Genomic DNA, 21,965 nt, shown 5'->3' on the forward strand with positions numbered 1-21,965 from the left:
GATAAACATCTATATTAATGCCTTACACCTTCAGAAGTCTTATTTCCCACCAGTTCAAATTGCAGTCTGAAGACAACAGTTTGAAAACAAGAGCATAAAATTTAGGTTTCTATCTCACATTCCCTTTTTCAGAACGGCCTTCCTCTCTAACATTTTAATAAAAATAAGAAAACAAAATCCCTAAAAACAGCCTAACTGAAATTTTCATATTCATTTCTCTTCGTAAGTTTTTTTTTCTATAGTGACCAGGCGCTGGACTAGATCTTCACTCTCTCATCAGAATTCCCCCAACATTTTAATATGAAACTGTATCCTTTCTTGCAGATCTGCAGTAATTCTCAGATTAAATCCTTTGATCAGCACGGTAGATTTGTATTTAACTCCTCATTTATGAGAAATAGCTTTGGATCAAGAAAAAACAAATTACGTTTACTGCACCTTGTAATGAAGGCTCTTGGGGCTCTTGAACATGAATAGATTTAAAATCCAGCTGCATCCTTGGCAATGCAAAGATGGTTTCAGTTTCATGGTTGTAACTGGAGCCACCTCTGAATCCACTTAGCAAGCTTGAGCTTTTCACTGTTGTGCTGCTCTCTGGGTTGTTAGCATCAACATTTCGAAGCAGGTTTAACTCTACAGGGACAATGGGAAATTCCTGAATTCAGTAGTCGTTATTAAAAAAAGGTTATTCTTGTCGGCACAGACAGGTGACAATTTTTTACAAAATACATCTCATAAGATGGGAGAAGGAAGTAAGTGTCAGTATTGTAACATCTCAGCACTTCTAAGAATCTTTGTTAGTTTTTTGGATTTTACTCATCTGACCACCCTATCACAACTCTGTTCTAGTAATGAGCTTTCAGTTAAATGAGATATAGACTGTATGGGTTCAAAGTGCGCCTTTTGGGTTTGAAAATACAGTGTACTTAAAATAAAAATAAATATTTCTAATTAGTACACGTAATATCTAAATTCACTGAGGCAGCATTGCTGTCAGAAATCACTGTTGACCAGAAATCCAACTTTGTCACAAGACTTTTACCATGGTACACGTGCAACATCATTTGAAGTAGTTTCCAGTTGTTAAAATTGTGACAAGTCGAACAAGTTAAGAAAGGTTACTATTTTATTGTAAAATTGCTGGTGTATGATCATTAAGAAGATTATATCCTTTATCCTGTTCCCAAAAGCCCAGCTACACAAAGTCAACCAATCGAATGTTGGGTTTGTTGTTTATATACTTAAATGCTCCAGATGTAGCAAAAGAGGGCTACGTAAAAACATCTAACAGACAGCACCTCTATTTGTGAACTTCAACTGCTAAATCCTGTTGTGTCTTTCAAAAGGAATAAATATTAGTTTATGTGTCAATAATTTAAAAAAAAACTATCATCTGCTCCTTTCTCACTATATGCCATATTCTGCTGTTCGCCCTTTCACAGAAATTCTATTGATATCATCTACTGATTCTACGGTTTGTGAATCGAATAGTGACAGCTGTATTTTAAGAATTCTTTTAACATTATCTTGAAAGTCTTATTTTCTAATTAACAACGATTTAAAGATATGATTCAAAATGTTTTAAGGCCTAGAAGCAGCTAAAGGTTGAAAAGCTTCAGGCAGATGAGTGACTTTCAAGTGTTAGTCCTAAGTGGTGACAGAAGACTAAAATATATTCCTACTTCAAGTTAATTAATAAATCCTTCATATACAGTGAAGTATATCCTCATGATACAAGATCACAACTAGATATGAAACAAGAAAATTTTTTGCATACATTCCTTCTCCTTTTGGAAAAGGAGAAGACCAGAACTACTGTAACGCCAGATATGTAAACATCCTGTACACTAACAGAGTATTTTGGCTTTACCGCAGTGTGAAAAAGGACTTAGCTCAGTAACACTTCCAGCTGTTCTGCATATTGCTGTGCTTCATTCCACAGCTCACCATAAGGTTCTCAAGAAGAAACAACTTCCATCATTTCAAATTCCCTTCTCCCTGTAGCCCACTTGAAATTTAGCAGCTTTTAAAGAGCATGATCTGCGCAGCCTGGCAAGCAGACCATCCCCACACTTAATGAACATGAGTCTAACCTTCGTTCCTTGTGGCTGTAACATAATTGAACCACTCTTTCACGCTGGCAACTCCATGTGGGGGGTTTTCATGGCGGCGCCTTGTTATCTTTGTGATTGTAGCCATAGGGCTCTCCAGTGCTCCACACGGTTTGGTGACCATAGTGTTATGGCCCAAATGAAAGTCCAGGGTTTGCACAATATACGTGGAGTGTTCACTAGTACCTGCATTGAAGGTGTGGGAGGCATTGGGGGAGAGAGGGAAAAGAAAAATGGAAAAAGCAGCTTGGTAAGGGTAGTAGGATTTCTCCTCTTACTCTCCTCACACAGGTATTTAACATGAATAATTAGTATGGCAGTGGCATTAAAAACTGTTATAAAGCTTGTAAACAACAGAAAAATTAAATATACTCAGTAGCTACAGAGTAAAAATTTCTCAACATAAAGACAAATATAAGCAATAAGACCATCAAAATTCATCATACAAAGGATTACATAAACGCAGACATGCAATTAAAAAGGCAGATGATCTATTTTGTAGGCATATTATATGGGACATATCTAGTATATTTGAAAACATACTTTGCATTATTCCACAGATAAAGCAAATTGTAGTAAAGACGGTGAGGGAATAGATTATTATTTTAGGTAAATGGTATATTTTGGGGGAATAATCTTGATTCAGGCTTAAAAAAAATAAATTTTTCTTTGATTTCTTCTTACATAGCAATATAGTCTTAAAATTCATTTAAAGGAATTTAGAGAAGTGAGGAAATTATTTGAATTACCATCTTCCCAAACTTTCTGGGCTTCTGTCCAAAAGGCAATATTGGGTTCTTCGAGGTGAAATAAAGCCCATGATTTTGAGCGGAAATTAGGTCCATGAAAACAAGCCAGCGTCATATGGTTTCCATGCAGGCTCATGGATCCTCCAAATTGCATTCCATCTTCTGGCAATGGCATCTGAAATAAGGATATATGGCACCCAGACACCACTTTCAAAACTCCTGGCCAATGGCGATGATGGGCTGCATCCAAGACTGTAAAGTAAACATGCAATAGTAAGAACAAACTGCAGAAAGAGAAAGATACAGGAAAGATTGATGCCTTATTTATATTTTTAGTAAGCATGGAGTTATGAGCAGTATTTTCTAATCTATTTCATGGACGCTGTTTCATCTTTGTGATCTAAGGTTGCTGAAGCTTAAGAGTATCCGAAGCAGCATACTTGGAAATCAATGACTCATTCTGTTCAGACAAACTATGGTTTCAGCTTACGATTAATAGAAAGTAAGAGTAACATCACACTTCCACTGCTACTCAAAGTAGAAATGTTTTTCTATGAAATAGTTTTCAAAGTCTATTTTGAGTCTATTTCAACTCTATTGAAATAGCTTGAAAACTGCAAAAAAGATTTTTTAAACAAAAATACATATTTTTAACTAAAACCCCAAAATAACGTAAGTTAGTTCATTATTGTATATCTGATCTAGCACAGTACTTGAGGCATTTGCATTCTTCATTGAAAGGTTATTGCCAGCCCAAATTTACAGGAAGAATGTACTGAAGAAACTATTTCAAGTCAAATAGATATACTTGCACATATAAAGTTGCTCAGATTAATTTTTGCAATTAAAACATCCTACTTGGGAAGTATACTGTTTTTTTGTACCACTTACACTGCTCATGTGAGCTTCTCTCTAAGTTGCTGGCCATTGTCTTGGGAGGGAGATAAGGAACAGGTCCCCAGGTGGACAAAGCTCGCTTGCTTGTATCAAACTGCTGAGTAAAGAACTCCTGGAGTTTCATTCCTATTTTTATTAAGTCTGGTGTAGTTGATCTTGAAATCATCACTTGGAAGATATCCCATTTCAAGTCCCCATGGACAAATATCTCGCTAGATATTAAAAACAGCAAGAACATTAGCAGTTAATCTATTTCCTACTGACAAAAAACACCAAACAAAGAGCCTTTTATTTTCTAGCAGACACATTTTTTGTTAGCAATACTGGACAGGAGACACATAGGCAGAATTTGACCTTATCAAACATTATACATTCTTAACACAGGAGGAAGTATTACCTTTTATCAGACATGCTCGAGTCCAAAGTGTTATACAGATTAATTTTCCATTCATCCTGTAGTTTCAGATCAGCATTACTGAAGATTCCCATTAGGATACTGGACCCCATATAGTCAACACGTGCTTCAGTAGAACCCATGGTAATTTGAATTTTATGACTGGGCTGTTGGTTTGGGTGTTCAGAAATATGAGCTGAAATAGAACCAAAGCAATAAAGTTTTTTCCAGTGATATCACCCTTATGCCATCCACGTGATGCAGAGGGACTGAGAAAGCACCGTTTTTTTCCAGATGCACGGGGAGGTCATGACTCTGGTGTAGCACCAGAACACCCAGCCTCTTTCCAAAGCCAGTTTTGCTTTTCCCAGACCATAAGCACTTGTGAAATTCTAGGAGGAGCTGAAATTCTATCAAATCTTTCAGCTGTCATCTGTCCAGACTGCTGAAGGGGGCTGGAGGGTTGCACAACTAGATAGTGTAATATTAGAGCAACCCTGAGACTGAATCAGCCCCTGATCAGAAGGCTATCCCTTGAATTCAAAGTGTGTCTTGTATCAGAATGCTCAAGTAAGAATCCAAAGCTTTTAGGTACTAGCAGGTTCACAAAGCCAGGTACTGTGTGTATTCTTTAGTTTTTCACATTTATTGTCTGGAGTATATACTAATACCAAGCAACTTACCCACCATCTCCAGGGTATTAACATCTATGGTACCTCCAACAACTCCCCCTCTGGAGTCCAACTGGGATCTTCCTAAGCCAACAGACATACTAATTTCCCGATCTCTGCTACTACCCACAGACAGACGACCCTGGCTTTTCAAACCACTGGTGGTCCACCTAGAACAGAAGTGAAAATAAACAAAAGTTTTCCGGTCTGTCAAAAGAGAAACTGAAAATTATTTACTGGAAAGCAGTAAACAATGTGGTTTAAGCATATGTGACTTCAGGATTAAGCATTTACCAGTATTCGTGAGGGGCTTCACAGTCAAAACTGGAAAAGTTAGGATTTTAAAGCTAGAAGATAACAAGCTGTTAACAGTCTGTGGGTAAAATGGCCTTTCTCCCCCAAAACACCACCATCTGTTAAAACATGCTTGATCTTGTTTTATACTTACGTAGTATTGCCCATTACATTGCTCATATTCATTTGAACATTTAATTGTTTTAGGTTCATAGCAAATACAACCAGTGTTTCCCATGGTGTTCCTTGCTGGCTTCCAGCTTTATTTGACTTATTAAATGGAGTTGATGTTTTTGAGAGAGTATCTAGACAAAAAGTAGACAAAAATTTAAATGATTCCACATGCTAGGAAGAACTGCAGAATATATCCATTGTACATATTGCAAAAGGACAGACTAACACCATATTTAAGGAGCACCATAAAACTATGAGCGAGGATAAGCGAGAACTAGAGGATATGCAATATGCGTTGCTTTAGTTGTATTAGAAATTGACTCATTTTACACGTTTATTTTACTAATATCTTTAAGAGAAATTATTTTTATTTTGCAGTCATTCATGTAAGAGCATACTTTAAATTATTTAGCTGTTTAAAAAGACCAGTGTATTCAGAAAATGAATTTTTCATATTTGAATATTTCGGTAGCAGTTATTTGCATAAGTGCCAAGTCAGAACTTCATATATTAGAGTTTTCTTTGCTCTCCTCACAAAAATCCTGGCAATTCTCTTAGAAGTCTGTACAAAATTGCACTTCCTATCAACAAGCCACTCTGCTAGCCATAAATCTTTCTCCAAATGTGTCTTCTCCAAAAAACTGTTCATACATAACATCTTGCTTGCATTCTAAATAAACAAAATACCTGTCCTTTCTTTTGTCACAGGTATTTTTCCTGGATGAAAATGAATACCATATTCTAAATCTCCTATCTCTTATCTAATGCAATAAATATTCTACACAGCCAGTGCTACACCACTATAAATTTGTAATAAAAGAAATTAAAAGTTACTGTACTTCTTATATAGAAACTACCTTTATTTAGACCTCTTAGTATGAGGCCAAAGTCTCAGATGAAATATCTGACCTCACCTGTGAGCTGTGACATTGACCCTCTGCTAGGAGCGTGGTAATTGCTTGGATGAGAATAGAGACCCAAGAAGATGACAAGGCAATCAAGTTAAGCTGGACAACTCATCTAATCCCAACCAAAAAACTCCTGTTCTAATAAGAGAAACTGCAATTTTATGAAAAAAAATTATAAAAAAGTATGCTAACAAAGTACACTTTGATTCATCCATTTCAGATATTTTCCTTTCTCTAAGCCATCAGCTCTCCAGTCCTAGGCAGAGTGGAAAAGAACATTTTATGGTTGCTTTCTACAAAAGAGTAATGACACACTTTGATACAACTGATGGCAATACTTTAAAGAAATCATTGTCTACTAACCTCTCTGAGGCACAGAAGAGTCAGACACGCTCCTGGATCTTGTAACAGCTGGAGACTTTAAGCTGTGCGATGCTGTCCCAGGTGACATACTGCTGCTTGCATTATGCTCACTAAACACATTAGGTGACTGTGCCATGTGCGTAAAAGAAGCAGACTGGCAGGGCTGCTCCCACGTCCTACAGTATGCTTTGCGTGATGACTCAGGAGAAAGGTGCTGGCTGACCCCTTCAATTGAATCTGGTGTTCCAGGACCTGATGCTACTAGAAATAAAGCAGCACATGAAAAGCAGAAAAACCATTTCATTTTTGTTTAACAATATTCTCCCATATACTAACAAGTATTTGGAGAGTGTCAAAATAGATTTCATTTATCATAACTAAAGGTTTTCTACTGTCTTCACTAATATAAGCGCTTCAAATAATTCAATTACTTTAGAAATTTCCCATTTCTTCTTTCTAGGATTTTCTATTAAACTTATTAAGAGTGACTGCATATGGAATAAATAATAATACATGTTTATCTAGTCACACATGCAATACACAGGTAATAACCATTATAAAATTCCTACTACAACCCCTTGTACAAAAAGGCTTTCCATGATAAGAAGCAGTACCTTACCTGGCAGATTTATTGTTTGATCACCTAAGAAGAGCCGTCTAGCAATGCTTCTCCTGTACCAAGCCCTTGGGAAGGCTAGAATCTCACTGAGTCGCCGCATATCATATTTAAAAGAAGCAGATCCTATATCACAGACAGCTGACAAAGAAAAAGGATATACACACAACTGTAAATTCTCAATAGTAACAGGGTTTGGTAACCAAATCTAATTAATTTGTGTTCAATATAGTCAAATACTTCTTTACCCGGCAGTATAGTCTCTGCTGTAATGAAAAAGTAGTTATTAAAACCTGCAGTTTTCCCAAGGTGTTGCCATTTCTCCAAATCCAGTATTAGATACAAACACATTTCATAAAGGCAAGATGGAACCTAAGAATATAATTGATGTTCTTACTTGTGTTGTACATCCCTCTGAGACTCCTCATCTGAGGGCTTTAATGGCAGATTAATCATAACTATTCTGCTGGGTGTGCCCAGTAACTCAGGATCCCATATGCAGTGGGGGAAAATAAATAAATAATAAACAAATCTTTAAACCCCACTTTTACTTCAAGGTTCCTTGAGTCTTCAGGAGTCCTGCTCTCACTGTAGCTTCATAGGTACCAGGTGGTAAGGTGGTGAAATTTGTCAGCTAGTAACTGAACAGACTGCAGAACTACACCACCGAGTTAGACATGCAGCAGTGCAGCCCCAGATTGAAGATAACAATACACAGCAAATATCAGGTCAAAACAAAGAAAATATCTTGAAGAACACTAAGGCAACAGCCTGCAATCTAGGAGATTCAGCTGTTGTTTTTAACGCGCACGGTATATCATTTCCATAATACCACATTTAATTGTGCTACATCGTCCACTTTTGACTTTTTTTCCCCCTCTGTGGGAAGACTGCTTGAAAACTAGTCTATTTCTAGTTTTCATATAAAAAATTAAAAAAAAGTTTGTCTGTAAAAGATTTTGTCCTATTCAGGTAATGGAAGAGAGCTGTAAAATACCTGTTTCTGAAGAGAGGACTATGAAAATGGGTGATTAGTGTTTACCAAACTAGGTCCAACTGAAAGCTTAACTACTTATTTGGAATAAATTTAACAAAGTTCTATGATTATACTAGTTCACCTCTGTTGTAAAAAGTATTAAGAGATAAATCAGCAATGAGAATCTGAGGTTGTTCACATAAAGGAGCGCTCACACCAGGGCACTGGGTGGCCTGCTGAAGTTCATTCCCCTGTGGCTGACTCAAACAATTTAGGCTTTATCTCGGTTATAGGTTGGCCCTGGCTAACAGCCAAATGCCCACCAAGGTGCCCATCCGTTCCAATCTCCTGGAATGCAGGGCCTTGGCACACCTTACCACTGCTTGGGAAGACAAATGCCATAACCACCACCATCTCCACTTTCTCCTCCTTTCCCTGAGCTTTTATTACCAAGTACAACATCATATGATATGGAATATTCCTTTGATCAGTTTGGGTCAGCTGTCCTAGCTGTGTCTGCTCTCAGGTGGAGTGGGAAAGAGGGAAGGCCTTTACACTGTGCAAGTGCTGTTCAGCAACAGCCAAAACACTGGTGTGTTATCCATACTGTTTCAGCCAAAAATTCAAAGCACAGCACCATATGGGCTGCTGTGAAGAAAGGTAACTGCATCCTAGCCAGAGCCAGTACAATCTCAAAATATTCAAGGGTCACATTAAGTCACACAGACTCATGTCAGAGAAGTGTTTGAGCAAGCCCACTTAGTTAAATGAAATGAATCGGGAGGCTAAAAAAAAAAAGTGCATTTGCAAATAGGTAATCCACGTACCATTAAAATTTAATGTATCAATCCCTACTTCATCCAAAAAGAGCAAAAATTTTAGTACACACTACAAGTAGATGGCTCTCATAAGATCTACAAAAGCTGCTGAGAGTAAAGTTATCACTGGAATAGCAGTTCTCTAATTAGCTGAATAGATGGGACTAAAATGAAACAAGCATTTACCAGATATGTTTATCAATGTAGTATCTATCTTGCTGGTAGCTTTGCTCGCAGACTGACTCTCAAAAAAGGAGGAACCTCCTGAACGCCTTATTCGTGACAGGCTGACTTTCACAAACTCAAGGTTAATGCTCAAGGAATCTTTCCGGCCAGTGACCGAAGTTGGTTCCTCATCCATATTACCTGGAGATAGAAAGGAAAAAATTTAATCTTCTGTGACCTTTTCAAATCTTCAGTTCAGAAAACAATGCCAAACTTGAACAATGTTCATTAAAGCAAACAAAAATTTGTTCTTTCTGTACCTAGGGCTCCTGATCCAGGGGTTAGAACAGTAACAGCAGATTTTTGTTTTCCAGCTCCATACGGATGGAACACGTAAAGGGAAAAGTCGGACATGCAGGCGGTAAAGCTCAGGCCTGAAGAGCTACTACTAGAAGTGGTTAAGTCTGACTGACTGCTGCTGTGCCGTGTTCTGCCAAGAGGGCTGCCAAGTCCAGGTGATGAACCTGAAGTCAAATATTTTTTTGCAAAAGTTAAGTTTTAGCACAAAAGCATTTTCAAACATGAGATAATACTGTTAACAGAAATATTAAACAGACCAAATGCACATCAAATTATGCCCTTGTAGCAGCAATATAGCTTAAATATTCTATAGCCTTTTATAAGAGATGACTGAACTCACTTAACCAATGCAAGAAAGACTCCAATAATGTGTGCAGGCTTTTACAGGAAACTGATACAACATGAATAAATCCTTCTGAACTCACGTAAATCTCTAGCCTTAAGATGTGTAAAAGCTTATCTTCTACTCTAGTTTTAGACAACAGAACATTATATTTATTTATGCTATAAGCTGTATATAGTATAAACATTCCTATACATATTACCTGGTGCTCCAGATTTATTAACTGAATTCTTTGAGCCACTCTGTGAAGAACTGCCACCAACTGACACGTTTTCTGATGGGTACATTGTGCCTAATGTTTCCAGTTCTCCTCGGTTTGAAGAGAAAACAAGATCCAGGGAAGGCAACTTCAACATACATTCAACTCTTGATACTGGCAAGCAACTGAACTTGATTTGAGAGGGCTGAAAGACAGAAAGAAAATAAAGGATTCAGTGAACAAATATGAAATACTAAAAACATCCCAACTATGGCTTAGAAAGTGCTACATATTTATTGAAACTAAGCAAATTACAGCCTTTTTGGACTGGTTTTAGAATTAGTAAGATAACTGTATACAAGTTGATAGAGGGCCATTAATTTCAGGGAATCCTTCCGGCACCAGAGCTATTATTTGGACCTGTTTTTTGGAAAATTTAAGCACAGGAAGCCTGGATGCAGCAGAGTACATGAACATCCCCCTCTTCCTCCTGCCCCAGTCAATTCGCAGCTCATCTCATGCAAGAACTTATACAGGACCACTTGGAGCTGATGCTGAAAGCCTCAGCTCTCCTCAACACATTCTTGGCCAGACGAGCCTGCAAGTAAAAGCTGAGAGAGTCTACAGATTGTTGTGGTGAATTTTCATAGGCATTAAAACAAAAAAAAAAAAAAAAAAAGAAAAGAAGAAAGCATCTGTTAGAAGATGATGTTCAGTTTGGGAACATAATCAAATTTATACCAGGAAAAAAAATGTTGTTTGAGCAAAGTGGAAAAATATAACAGCAACGTTCAGATCAAGTTCAAGTGCTCTGAATCTCTTCAGTAGCACCTTTCTCTGACATATGGAACAAGCCCAGACACATCAAATACTAACCAGCATGAATAATGCCTTGTAGATGATATCTGTACATTCCTACATTTTCCATATAAACTGAGAAAATTTTTAATGATTATTTTTGTTTTGTAATGGTATCTATAAACAACGGATAGAAATACTAGTTATAAAAAATATTTTCGAAAGAAGTTCAAAAGAGACAAGGAAGAAGTAATGATTTAAGATGTTCAGAACTTTTGTGACTTTTCAAAATAGCTCATTTCTTCGGTCTCCATGGGACTAAAATATGTCAGAACTTCTGCTGAAGTAAGTAATTTTATCATCACACTAGACATTAATATCTCAGAAAGGACGCTTGAAAGTATTTTTTATTTTTTAAAAAGCAAACTTAGAAGCAGGGATTGTCTCAAAGACTGTGACTGGAGTTACTATACTGAATGTTGAGTTAAAACCTCACCTGAACTCGTACATAAACCACCACATCCACAGGGAAGGATGAATATGCTGATGTTGAGGACGATACTAGCGATGTTGTAGACTCTTCTAAGGGATCTTGTATATCAAATTGTCCCATGTCTTCATCCTGTGAACTAACAGCTTTTAACAAGTACAAGAACTCATTAGAAAGTGGAATGTAAAAGGAAGACCAGCTCAATGCCACCAAAAGACAAAAAAGAAAAAGCATAGAGTACTAGAATACAAATATTACCTGTGTAATTCCTTTCAATGGGTGTAATTGGAATGGTTTCAAGAGCTTTCTCTAGGAAGTCCAGTAAGCATGGGCTGATCACCATTTCCTCTGGCAATGACTGGAGCGCAACCCATGCATACAGTTTAGCAGTTTTCACTCCACCACTTCCTTTCCCTTTGGCTGCAACATTTAAAAGACAAATTTGTCTAACATGATACCACTCAACAGTAACTGACTGATAAACATTAGAAGATAATTCATAACTAACAGCTGTTTCCTCTAATTCTCTGTATCATCATCTGAAAAAGCATAAACCAAATTGGTTAGAAAAAATTAAGCCATAAGTTTTCCCTAAGAAAACTGTGCAAAAACAACTATTAGTCTTTCATGCTTGATTATAATACCATTGTGCATGTTCTTCACCAAGCACTCATTGTCATACGTCATTGTCACCACTTTGCTTTTTAAAGAACGGCACTGAAATCAGACACACACAATTCTTCCCCAAATACACAATGCAAAGTAGCCGCAGCTGACTGGAAATGAAGGTGGAATTAGGAAAAACATATACATGAGCCTGGAAAGAATATCAGTTTAAAGTAAGAAAATACACCAAAAAATTAAAACTATAAATGGCAAGTCCTACTATATTTATGCAAAGAATAACTGAAGATTCTAAACCAGCATTTTTTTAAAACCTGGAGCTAGCCAGAGTATAAACTAATAAAAAGATTGTTGCCTTCTAAACCTGTGGAAGAGTCTAGCACTTGGATCCATGCTCATCAAAATCTAAATATGCACAGAAGGTATTAGTACCAGCTCAATTACTGTCTCTATGAGATACAGCTATTAGAATGGAGATAAATTAACATACTGATTTTTAAATATTCCAAGAAAGACATAATTTAAGTGACTAAAATGGAGCTTAAAAATCCTTTTATTTGCTAAAAAGCCCCAAGCACTGAATTTTCATGCTATGCAAACTCTTCTGTTTAGTGCCTATCTTGCCCTTACTGGAGACCAAAGACAACAAGGTAAGGTGGTTTCCATTCCAGAGGAAAAGTAATATTAAAAAAGTAATATAACTAAAAATAAATGTGTTTCAGAACAACTCAGAACTAATAAATATATCTAAAAATACAATGCATAAAGAAAAAAAGTGATCGCAATCCCTAGTTTTGTATGATCATATAAATGTCTCCCAAGTGCCATTTCTGTAAGCCCCCCACCAAATGTAGAGTTTACAGACACAGAAACAAGACTCAGTAACTGGACATGACATGGTAAAAATTAAAAGGCAAAGATTGGAAAGAAGATAGGAGAATACAGAGCAAAATTGAAAGTAGTAGTACAAACCAAGATTACAAAACATTCAGTAATCATAAAGAGGATGGACACTTAAAAGGAGTAAGAACTAATGGTTCAACAGCATGGATAATTGAGGAAGGTGCCCCCATTTCACTGTTCTCTCCCAGCATCTCCTCTGGCTTTATTAAAAAAAAAACAAAACCAACCAACAAAAAATCCACAAAAAAGCCCCACACAACTGTTTTAAGTTACTAATTCTGCTTGCTCATCAAATTTTGATTTTTCTTTTTTAAAGTGACATTCAAATGCCAAAGGAGAGAAGAGTGAATGTCTCAGAAGCTGGAGGTGCAATCTACATACCTCTAGATCTGACACGATGTAACAATGGACTCCTGCTTGAAAACAGGAATCAGTGGAGATAAAACAAAACTTTAAGTATTAAAACTTGAGATACTCCAAATCATGGTTATTTAAGGGCCTGCAACAGTTGAGGACAATAGTCTGGTATTTTGATTAATACAAATGTGTCTAATCAGCTGCTTCAGTAGTACAAGATATAACCCAGTTCCAGAAAGCAGTAATTTACGCATTACTTGTGCAGCAGAAGGCACTTAAAAGCTGAAAGTGTTCTTTGAATAGCGTAATGTAGGGATGTAGGGACACAAGGATTCATCTGAATTTTTTTTCTTGCATTATGAGGAATAAAGCAGTCCGCATTCACTTTTTATATGGATACTTAAATTTTGCTTTCCAGTAATAAGCATTATTTTGTTAAATGAATATAGGGAGAAGGCAGTGACAGCCCATCACTGGGATGTGCTGACTATGACAAATATTACTGAGAGTGGTTTGGCAAGAGATTTCTAAAAATGCAGCTTTATGAACTGCATTCATACTCCTGAGATCAGGGTTCTGCAGCCAAAGGTAAAGACTTGATAAATACGGTGCTTCAGGTAATGTGCAGGCAGATCTAAAGCTAGTAGATTACATGAAGAAAAGATATAAATCCAGGATAGTTTTAGAAGGTTATTGTCTATAAGTACCTGATGGGATGGGTGGGGGCTGGGGAGGAAGTAAGGTGTTAGTCTTGCTGTGGATAGTGCTAGATAAAGGAGGAGATGTGGCAGTATCTTTCATACCATACAGCTTGGACTCTTTGGAAAGGGTTCTTGGCAAAGAAGATCCTCGAGAAGTATTTGGCGATTCAGTCTTCAACGTCTTAGAGTTGTAGTGCAACTGGAATGCAAAGAAAGATCAATTTACTTCATACAAGTAGCTCAATTTCTATACAGCAGTTTGGTGTCACTCCTTACTTTCAATTCTTTTTTTCCCTCATTACTTACAAAGATACCATTGTAAGATATGTTACATTCCAATTCACGTCCTATACATATAGCCCATGCACTGTCATCTTTGTACAAAAGAAGATAAATTAATAAACTAAAAAAATATCTAACTATATAACTAAAAAAATATCAAGGAAACACAGAGAAACAGAGGAAAGAAACTATTTAGGAACAATGCCTAAAGCTTGCTCCTCCACTCTGTTACATCATACACATCCTGTGCCACCAACTATTTGTTCCTTGCTGCATCACCTGCTTTCTGTCTTACTGCATGGTAAAATTATTCCACTGCTGAACACCAGCATACAAAAAGTTGCATAAAAAAAAATAAAAATAATAAAATATTCCAAGAGTTTACAATTCCTATGTGTGCATAATACACTATCAATGAAAATACAGAACATAACAAAGGCTGTAGAGAATGTTTAGCTATTCCTAAATTTGACTAAAAAAGCAAGGGGCAGGACCTGAACCATAACTATTATCCCTGAAGACAGCCTGGAATACTGGAAAAATGGACACACGTAGCCCTTCCACCTTGAAAAACTAGAACAGTCAGGCTGTTTCAAGTGAAGAGCATTTGCTTTATGGCATTGCCTCAACTGAACTACAGGGAAGTTTCCATGGAGCAGTGACCTGTTTTTCCTATTCTTGTCCATATTTGAAATCCATAGGATTTCAAATCACAAATACAAGAATATTTCTGTTGAGGCCCTTTCTTATGAGGATGTAGAAGCAATGATTAAAAAAACAGGGGAGTGTACAGTTTGACAGTGTTTGAGAGAACACTGTCTTAAATAAAGCAGGTTTTTATACAAAGACTCTGGCTGCTATAATAAGCAACACAGAAGACACAGGAAGAGAGTTTTATGTGTTAGTGGGCCAACTATTAAGCTGCCGTTCCCATAAATGACTGGCAGTGAACAGAGCTGCCTTTATTTAAAAAGGCTATGCAATATAAATTACCCTTCAGAGAAGAAAATATCCAAAACAAATGTCTAATTTTAGACACCAAACTATTAATGGAACTGATTTCTTTTCATTATATAATATCACATACACTGTTTGTTATGGAGCATCATTTGACATAGTTCTATTTTTGATGGTACATACAAGATTACTTTTTTTCCTCCCCTAAGAAAACGAGGGTAAAAGCATCTATCAGCTTTCAACATAGTATTACAGAAATCATTATTCCTATTTAGCAGTATCTACATAACTGAAAAGAGATTTTGCCGAGGTGCTCTGTATGTATGAACTTTACACACTGTAACAATGTATTTGCTTTGAAATCATACTTAGGCAGAGAGAAAGAGCAAGTGCTGCCCTGCTGAGTTATACACTCCTTTTACCTTTACATCCACCCCAGGAATATAAAACACTGTTGTTTCCACATCACTAGATTTTGTCTGTAGAGATGATGGCACTTTCTTGCCAGCAAGTAAGTGAGTAGTAGATGCATAATTAGTTTGAAATTTCTTCTTTTTTGAAGGAGACTCTTGATCCAGACTTCTGGAACTCCGATCATAGCTCCTAAAATAAATGCAATGCAGATTATTTATTTATTATATATATATTATTTATTATATATTATTTATTAAAGCAAGCTTAATGCTCATATTAATAAGAGTTTATTTCTAATATTAAAAAACCTAGAGATGCCTGAAACAAATTTGTAGCATCAACTCTATAAGAAAGCATTTCAATCTCTGCTTTACTCTTTACTTTCTGTGACCTCTATTACCTTTCTGTCAGGTGACTGGCTTCACCATTTTCATTATGTGATTATTTCAGGCAGTAAAATCTACAAAATTATTGCTATGTCATTAGAGAAACACCTTCCAATGTTCTGTACTTCTACAGTGAAGTTCATCTACACTACCCAACCTGCTCTGTGAAAACTCTTTGATATGCAGAAGACACTTACCAATTCTCCTTCTCTGCTGTAAAGCCTGTCATCTTAAGAGATTCTTTTTCCCTCTGTATCAATTCTTAGAAAAAAGTGTCTTGGAAAGACGGAAACCAAATTGCTTTCTAATTACAGATCTCCTATGTATACTCCTCAGTAAGAAAAAGCATTTCTCATTTGTTCCTATTTCTTACAATTAAAGTTAAAACAAGTAAATCTTGTTTCCTTATACTACACTTATTAAGAATTATCTTTGTTGACAGATAAGTTTCTTAAAATTCACCATATTATTAATGACATATCAAATTTTAAAATGTAATGTAAAGCTGCCATTGGATCCCCAATCACAGACGCATGATAAAAGGAGAATTTAAAAAATGAGGATGAGATCAAACCTCATTAAGATCAGAAGTAAAGCACTTTTCTTGCCTCAGATAATTAAAAAAATCCATTTTATTACAAAAGATACATAATATCACCATGCTTTTACACTCAGAAAATAATGGGAGCCCTCAGATCATGAGAAAACACCTAGTAGCCCCATTATTAGTCAAACCATTACGTGGATTCACTAAGTTGTAAAGTTACCTCTCTGGAGGCTGAAAAAAAAAAGAATAACCCAAGTGCTTTGAAAGCCTAACATTTTGTTTATGAAAGACAAAACATGATTTAAAAAATAAAATCAGAAGAGAGGCATAAGCTCATCCTTGCTAAACAAACGCAACTCCCCATGCCATACTCGGCCATAACAACGGCAACTTACGGTGATGCTATGACATAATTACTACAAATAAAGTGATACTAACAAACTAACACATACATCTATGCTTTTTAAACAGGTCAGCTCTTAAGACTCATTAATTATTGCACATATGGTCATAACTTAAGTGATGGAAATAACAGATGGACTTAATAGATAAAGTCAAATTAAGTAGCCAGTAGCCTTCGGGAGAACAGGGTAAAACATTTCTTACCTTCGTAAGCTAATGTCATCGTGTTCTTGCTGAAGCGTTGTAGGGTGCAGTACACATTTTCCACAATCAATTTCAACCCTGATATCAAGTTCAAAGTCAATATTTCTCTCCGTGGTTGTGCCAGTCACACTTCTGTTGGTAGGTGTTGTCGGCCAGCGCTCAGTGAACAGTTGGTGGACAGCAGCGAAGCCTGTTGCTTTCTTGCGAGAGGTGCTCCTGCACAGGCACAATTGTGGTTAGATATTAGCGTGACATTTACCTGAACAGGTGGGCCAACATCTGTTGATCTGATGTCTGAACATCTGTTCTTGGCATTCTTAGACTATGTCCACACTCAGTATATAATATTTTAAAAACTTTTCTGGAAAAGGCCTCATCTGCTACACAGCAATACAGTGATCCATCTTTCATTAACACATTACTAAGTATCCTTTCTTAGTATAGGGTACTACAAAGAATTAAGCCTTTCTTGAATTCCCAATCAAGAAAAGGAATGAAAAGATATATACAATAATTTTCGTATTTGTAAATATTTACATTATTACATGCATTTTGTGGAGGTATTATCACTGAATAAAAATGAAAGTTATGCTGTATTTGCCAAATCTGTCATTTGGTCCCACTAAAACCTGCCTCGTGCCTCAAAAAACTCACTTTCCCAGTTATTTTATTCTGTTCCAAGCCCTGAAATTTCTAGCAGTTGCCTCCTTTTCAGATCAGAATTCCCCCTTCCCTCACAGTCACCTCTGCTGAACACAACCTCCCCTGCCTTCTACATACACACTGCAGGCAAAATCCAATCCTTCATCAGATTTTATAGCTTTAAAGTCAATATTTCAAGCGTGTTTTCTTAATTTGTGTGTTCTTCCTTAGGACCATTACTTACGGTGGTTTCCTATAAAAGTACGTCCTCTCTCTTTCATGGTCATCGTCCTTCTCAGAGTCCTCACTGCTTGATGATAAGCTGTCATCCCGGCGTCCTTCTTCAGGCTGGAAGGGAATGCCGGGTGAGAAGACTACTGGAGTTTTGGGTGAACCAAATACCGAGCATGAGCCTTCACTAGTAGATGAGTAATGGGAGGGACCATCAATAGTTACAGACAAAAGGTCCATTTCTGTCTCCTCTGGAAACTGATTATAAAAAGACAAAAAGATAGTAAATTTCCACAGATCTTGTTTCCATCGAGAATGCATTGATAGCTCTGGAAATAAAAAAGGAAGACCGCTATGAGAAACTCCCACTCCCAAGTTCCTCATAATACAGAGAGAGCAGGTATAGAAATTGCAAGAGGGATAATGAAAAAGAAAGAAATGAAGGCTTGGTGGGGAGCCGTTTGCCATTGCCTAGTGATCGAGCTCAATCTGTAAGCTAAATAGGGGTCATGCTCTGACCAATTCACATGATCAGAAGGAATGGAAACATTTCATTTCAATTTAAAAGAATATTTTGAAATAAAAGAACCAAAGATAGCAAAAATCATCATGGACCTCGCAGAGGGGTGAGGCCCCGGAGCGTTAGTGAGGCGTGCATGCAGGATGCTAACACAGAATGTACGGCACCACTGGGCAGCTCTGGGCTGCACTCTTGGGCAAACGTGCTTTAACACCAAACAAACTTCAGGCCAGATTTCCAAAAGGGGCCTCTCTTGTTTCTCACACAAAGCATGTCATAAACACCACACAAGCAATTTTTGAACATTAACCTCTTTAAATGCCTGTGAAAAATATCTAGAAGTGTTAGTTCAACACCAGCACTGCCTAACGCAGTGTTACTATAGACCTACATAGTCATTGTCTGCACATTCAAATTAGAGCTTTGCTGAGAACTGGCATTATAATGTCAGTAAGATTTTTTCTTTTTTATATTCAACGTTTGATACCTGTAAGTGTGTGATAGCATTTTGCTACGCCAACAAAACTTAAGCTAACCAGGCTTATATATAACAACACAAGGTAGCTTTTAAACATGAACATATTTAAATGTGCAAAACTTTTCTATGTTTTATTTCCACCTCTCTCTCAGAAATAAAATTTATTTCCTGGAAGCATGAGGCGAGTCGGAAGGGAAAAAATGTACGTTACTATCTCTTGAGTTTGTTTTTTTGGGGGGGTTTGTGTTTGTTTGTTTGCTTCTGTTGGTTTGTTTTGGTTTTGGAGTTTTGGTTGGTTTTGTTTTTAAGAAAAATAAAAATCTTTACTATATTCCCTAAATATGTTTTTTAAAGCAGTTAATGGCAGCACCATTTCTTCTCTGCGCATTAAGTTTTGCCACATTCCATACTCCCTATTATTTGAAAATGTCTTACTCTGCATTAAATATAGGCATTCCAAAAAGTGTGAGAAGATGTCCTCCCACCTAGCAATTATTTTGTACTGGTGTTGATGCCTGCAGTCTTGGAACACAAAGTAGCAGATGTAGACACCTGCACACACACAAAAATCCTCTCCTAAAGCACGTTTCAAGGCTAGACTTACATCAATTTACATCAGCCTTGATCAAAGTCTTCATAAATATACAGACATAATTCCAATAATTCATTTTACAAAAACAATCCAGTTTTAGGTCTACGTAAGGGTGTAGAAACACTCTGGGAAGTTCATCAACAACCAATCATGGCCTTCTGCTTACTTTATATATTTAAATTTAAATATTTTCAAATTTGATATACATTCTGTTTAGCTGAGTGCAAAAGAGATGAAACATTGAAAAGCAGCTCCCTGTGAGATAAATTAGTTCTCTGGCAAAGAATACTTGCTTCTTCTCAGAAATACCTGAAAATACCCTTCCCCTGGACAGCTGGATTGTTGTGCAATCCCCAAAGCTGTTTTATTCAACTTAATTAGAAGTGAAAAAAAAAAAAAAAATTAAAACAATTACAATAATCTCAGCCATGCAAAACCAACATAGTAGGGACATTTTAAAAATAAGAAAACACAGCAACAAACAAAACCAAAGATTTAACAATCCATTTCAGATACACAGAAGGATATACCTGTAGGGTTATTGCAAACTGTCTAATACTCATTTCAAAAACTCTAAATATATTTAAAGCCAAAAAATACTAGATGATTTTTTACACACTTCTGATAAAAATAAAACAATTGTATTACCACTATGTGTATCAGCCTAAAATAATACCGTTTTCAAGTATTTTTCCTAATGTTTCAATTAAGTTCTGTGTTAGGAAACCAAAACACATCTGTCTTCTATCAAAACAAATCTATCTTCCAAAACCACATCCATTATCTGAGGTGTGTGCACTCACACAGAAAAAGACACAAAAACATACAAGCAATTCAAGTCTGCCTAAGTATACCTATCTCATGAACCTGTGACCAAATGGCACAGGAAATATAATTGTATAACATATAACGTAATTCTTACAGAATCCTGTATGTTGAAAGTTACTCTTGGCCCAGGAGATGCAGCATCTACGTGGATATCTGGGAGGTCTTCGCTGTCTCCAAGTCGAGAGCTATAAGCAAAACAAAACCACAACAGCTTGTTGAGTTTTAATGCAGGATTTTATGTTCATGCAAATATTTAACTACACAAATACACGGCAATAAAAAGTACAGTCAGCACTTACAATTTTGTTATGGAAGAAAGTATAAAATCATAATTGAAGCAGTTAGGATACAGGAAAAGGAAAAAGGAGGGGGAGAAGAAAAGGGAAAGCAGCTACATGTTACTTGGCTAGTAGACTATAGCTAGCCAGTCTCTGCTTATTTATTTATGCAAGTTTTCAATCCTAAACGAACATGCAAAAATTATAGAAAAAAGAGGCATTTGTGACATTTGGGACATAAAGCAAGTTGACAGATTATGCATTCCCCGACGCAACTGAAATGAATTATTTGGCCTTATAGTATATGCGTACTACTTTTCATTCACAACCAAAGTACTCATCAAGTTTTTCAAAACTTCCTGCTTCTTATAGAAAAACAGAAAAGCCCCATTATCTTTTCCATGCAATTTCTGGTTCTTTTCAGATAATCTTGTGAAAAGGTAAAATGAAAATTGTTTTCATACATATCTTGAACTAGAACTTCCATGCCTTCAACGCTTGCTCTGCTTTAAGTATCAAGAACGCCAGTTAATTCAGAAGATTCCTTTTCAAGGGCACCTTGAAAACTTCACTTTAGAGTACTTAGAAAGCTTTTTTTAAAACTGGAATATCTTCTGTTTGATATTTTCAAATCTGGATTATTTATAAATTTCCATTCACTTCTACAGAAGTATTCAAATTTGAAGCAAATTTCTATTAAGAATTTCTATTCTCGTAGGAAAAAAGTCCACACAATTCTAACACTACTCTCCACTTCCTAAATTTCAAGTCTTTTATATTTAATACATAGTAATGTAGCGCATTTTTAATTCCAAACTTTGAATGCTTCAGCTGGATCTACAGTAGCAATAGACTCAAACACGTGTATTCTAAAAATAAAGAAAAAACTTTACTAGGAGGCATCATTACACAACTACAGTTTGCTCAGCAGCCATTAAATGATGAAACAAAATCAATACATGTTATACATGAATCTCCTTTCTTCTCATTACAAAAGCCCTTTAAGGCAGATGATTGCAAATCAAGTGTAGAAACCAAAATGATTACACTATGCCATTTTTCTTTATATACATTTCTTCATTATGCCTTGAATGCAGGACTCTGTAGAAAACCCTAAGTTCTTGTAGCAGTGGAAACTTCTCATTTGACATACTACTAAGTCTGTCAAAAAAGAAGTTTCAAAAAAAGGTGAAAAGTTGCTTTTTGGAAAACACCTGTCCTCCAAAATGGATCTTCTCCTATCCAGTTTTACCACATATAGCTGCTGCCTCTAGTGAAAGGACTCCTAGTGCC

At 36.4% G+C, this 21,965-nt stretch overlaps 1 protein-coding gene across 1 annotated transcript in view; it reads right to left on the bottom strand.

The window, feature by feature from the left end:
- The window catches only part of BLTP1 (bridge-like lipid transfer protein family member 1), a 120,913-nt gene that overhangs the window by 3,279 nt on the left and 95,669 nt on the right, over window positions 1-21,965 (bottom strand). The window contains exons 65-84 of the mRNA XM_074154853.1: window positions 20,489-20,579; window positions 19,876-19,938; window positions 17,990-18,234; window positions 17,104-17,319; window positions 15,573-15,753; window positions 13,918-14,110; window positions 11,585-11,746; window positions 11,333-11,472; window positions 10,042-10,243; window positions 9,457-9,660; window positions 9,158-9,337; window positions 7,181-7,318; window positions 6,562-6,819; window positions 5,271-5,421; window positions 4,835-4,992; window positions 4,155-4,347; window positions 3,752-3,969; window positions 2,861-3,112; window positions 2,094-2,297; window positions 439-633 (exon numbers count right to left, since the gene is read on the bottom strand). Of these exons, the coding sequence (XP_074010954.1) occupies window positions 439-633; window positions 2,094-2,297; window positions 2,861-3,112; window positions 3,752-3,969; window positions 4,155-4,347; window positions 4,835-4,992; window positions 5,271-5,421; window positions 6,562-6,819; window positions 7,181-7,318; window positions 9,158-9,337; window positions 9,457-9,660; window positions 10,042-10,243; window positions 11,333-11,472; window positions 11,585-11,746; window positions 13,918-14,110; window positions 15,573-15,753; window positions 17,104-17,319; window positions 17,990-18,234; window positions 19,876-19,938; window positions 20,489-20,579 (3,644 nt within the window). The remainder of the gene's footprint in view (window positions 1-438; window positions 634-2,093; window positions 2,298-2,860; window positions 3,113-3,751; window positions 3,970-4,154; window positions 4,348-4,834; window positions 4,993-5,270; window positions 5,422-6,561; window positions 6,820-7,180; window positions 7,319-9,157; window positions 9,338-9,456; window positions 9,661-10,041; window positions 10,244-11,332; window positions 11,473-11,584; window positions 11,747-13,917; window positions 14,111-15,572; window positions 15,754-17,103; window positions 17,320-17,989; window positions 18,235-19,875; window positions 19,939-20,488; window positions 20,580-21,965) is intronic.

The sequence above is a fragment of the Numenius arquata genome, chromosome 10, assembly GCF_964106895.1.
Source record: "Numenius arquata chromosome 10, bNumArq3.hap1.1, whole genome shotgun sequence".
Taxonomy (NCBI): domain Eukaryota; kingdom Metazoa; phylum Chordata; class Aves; order Charadriiformes; family Scolopacidae; genus Numenius; species Numenius arquata.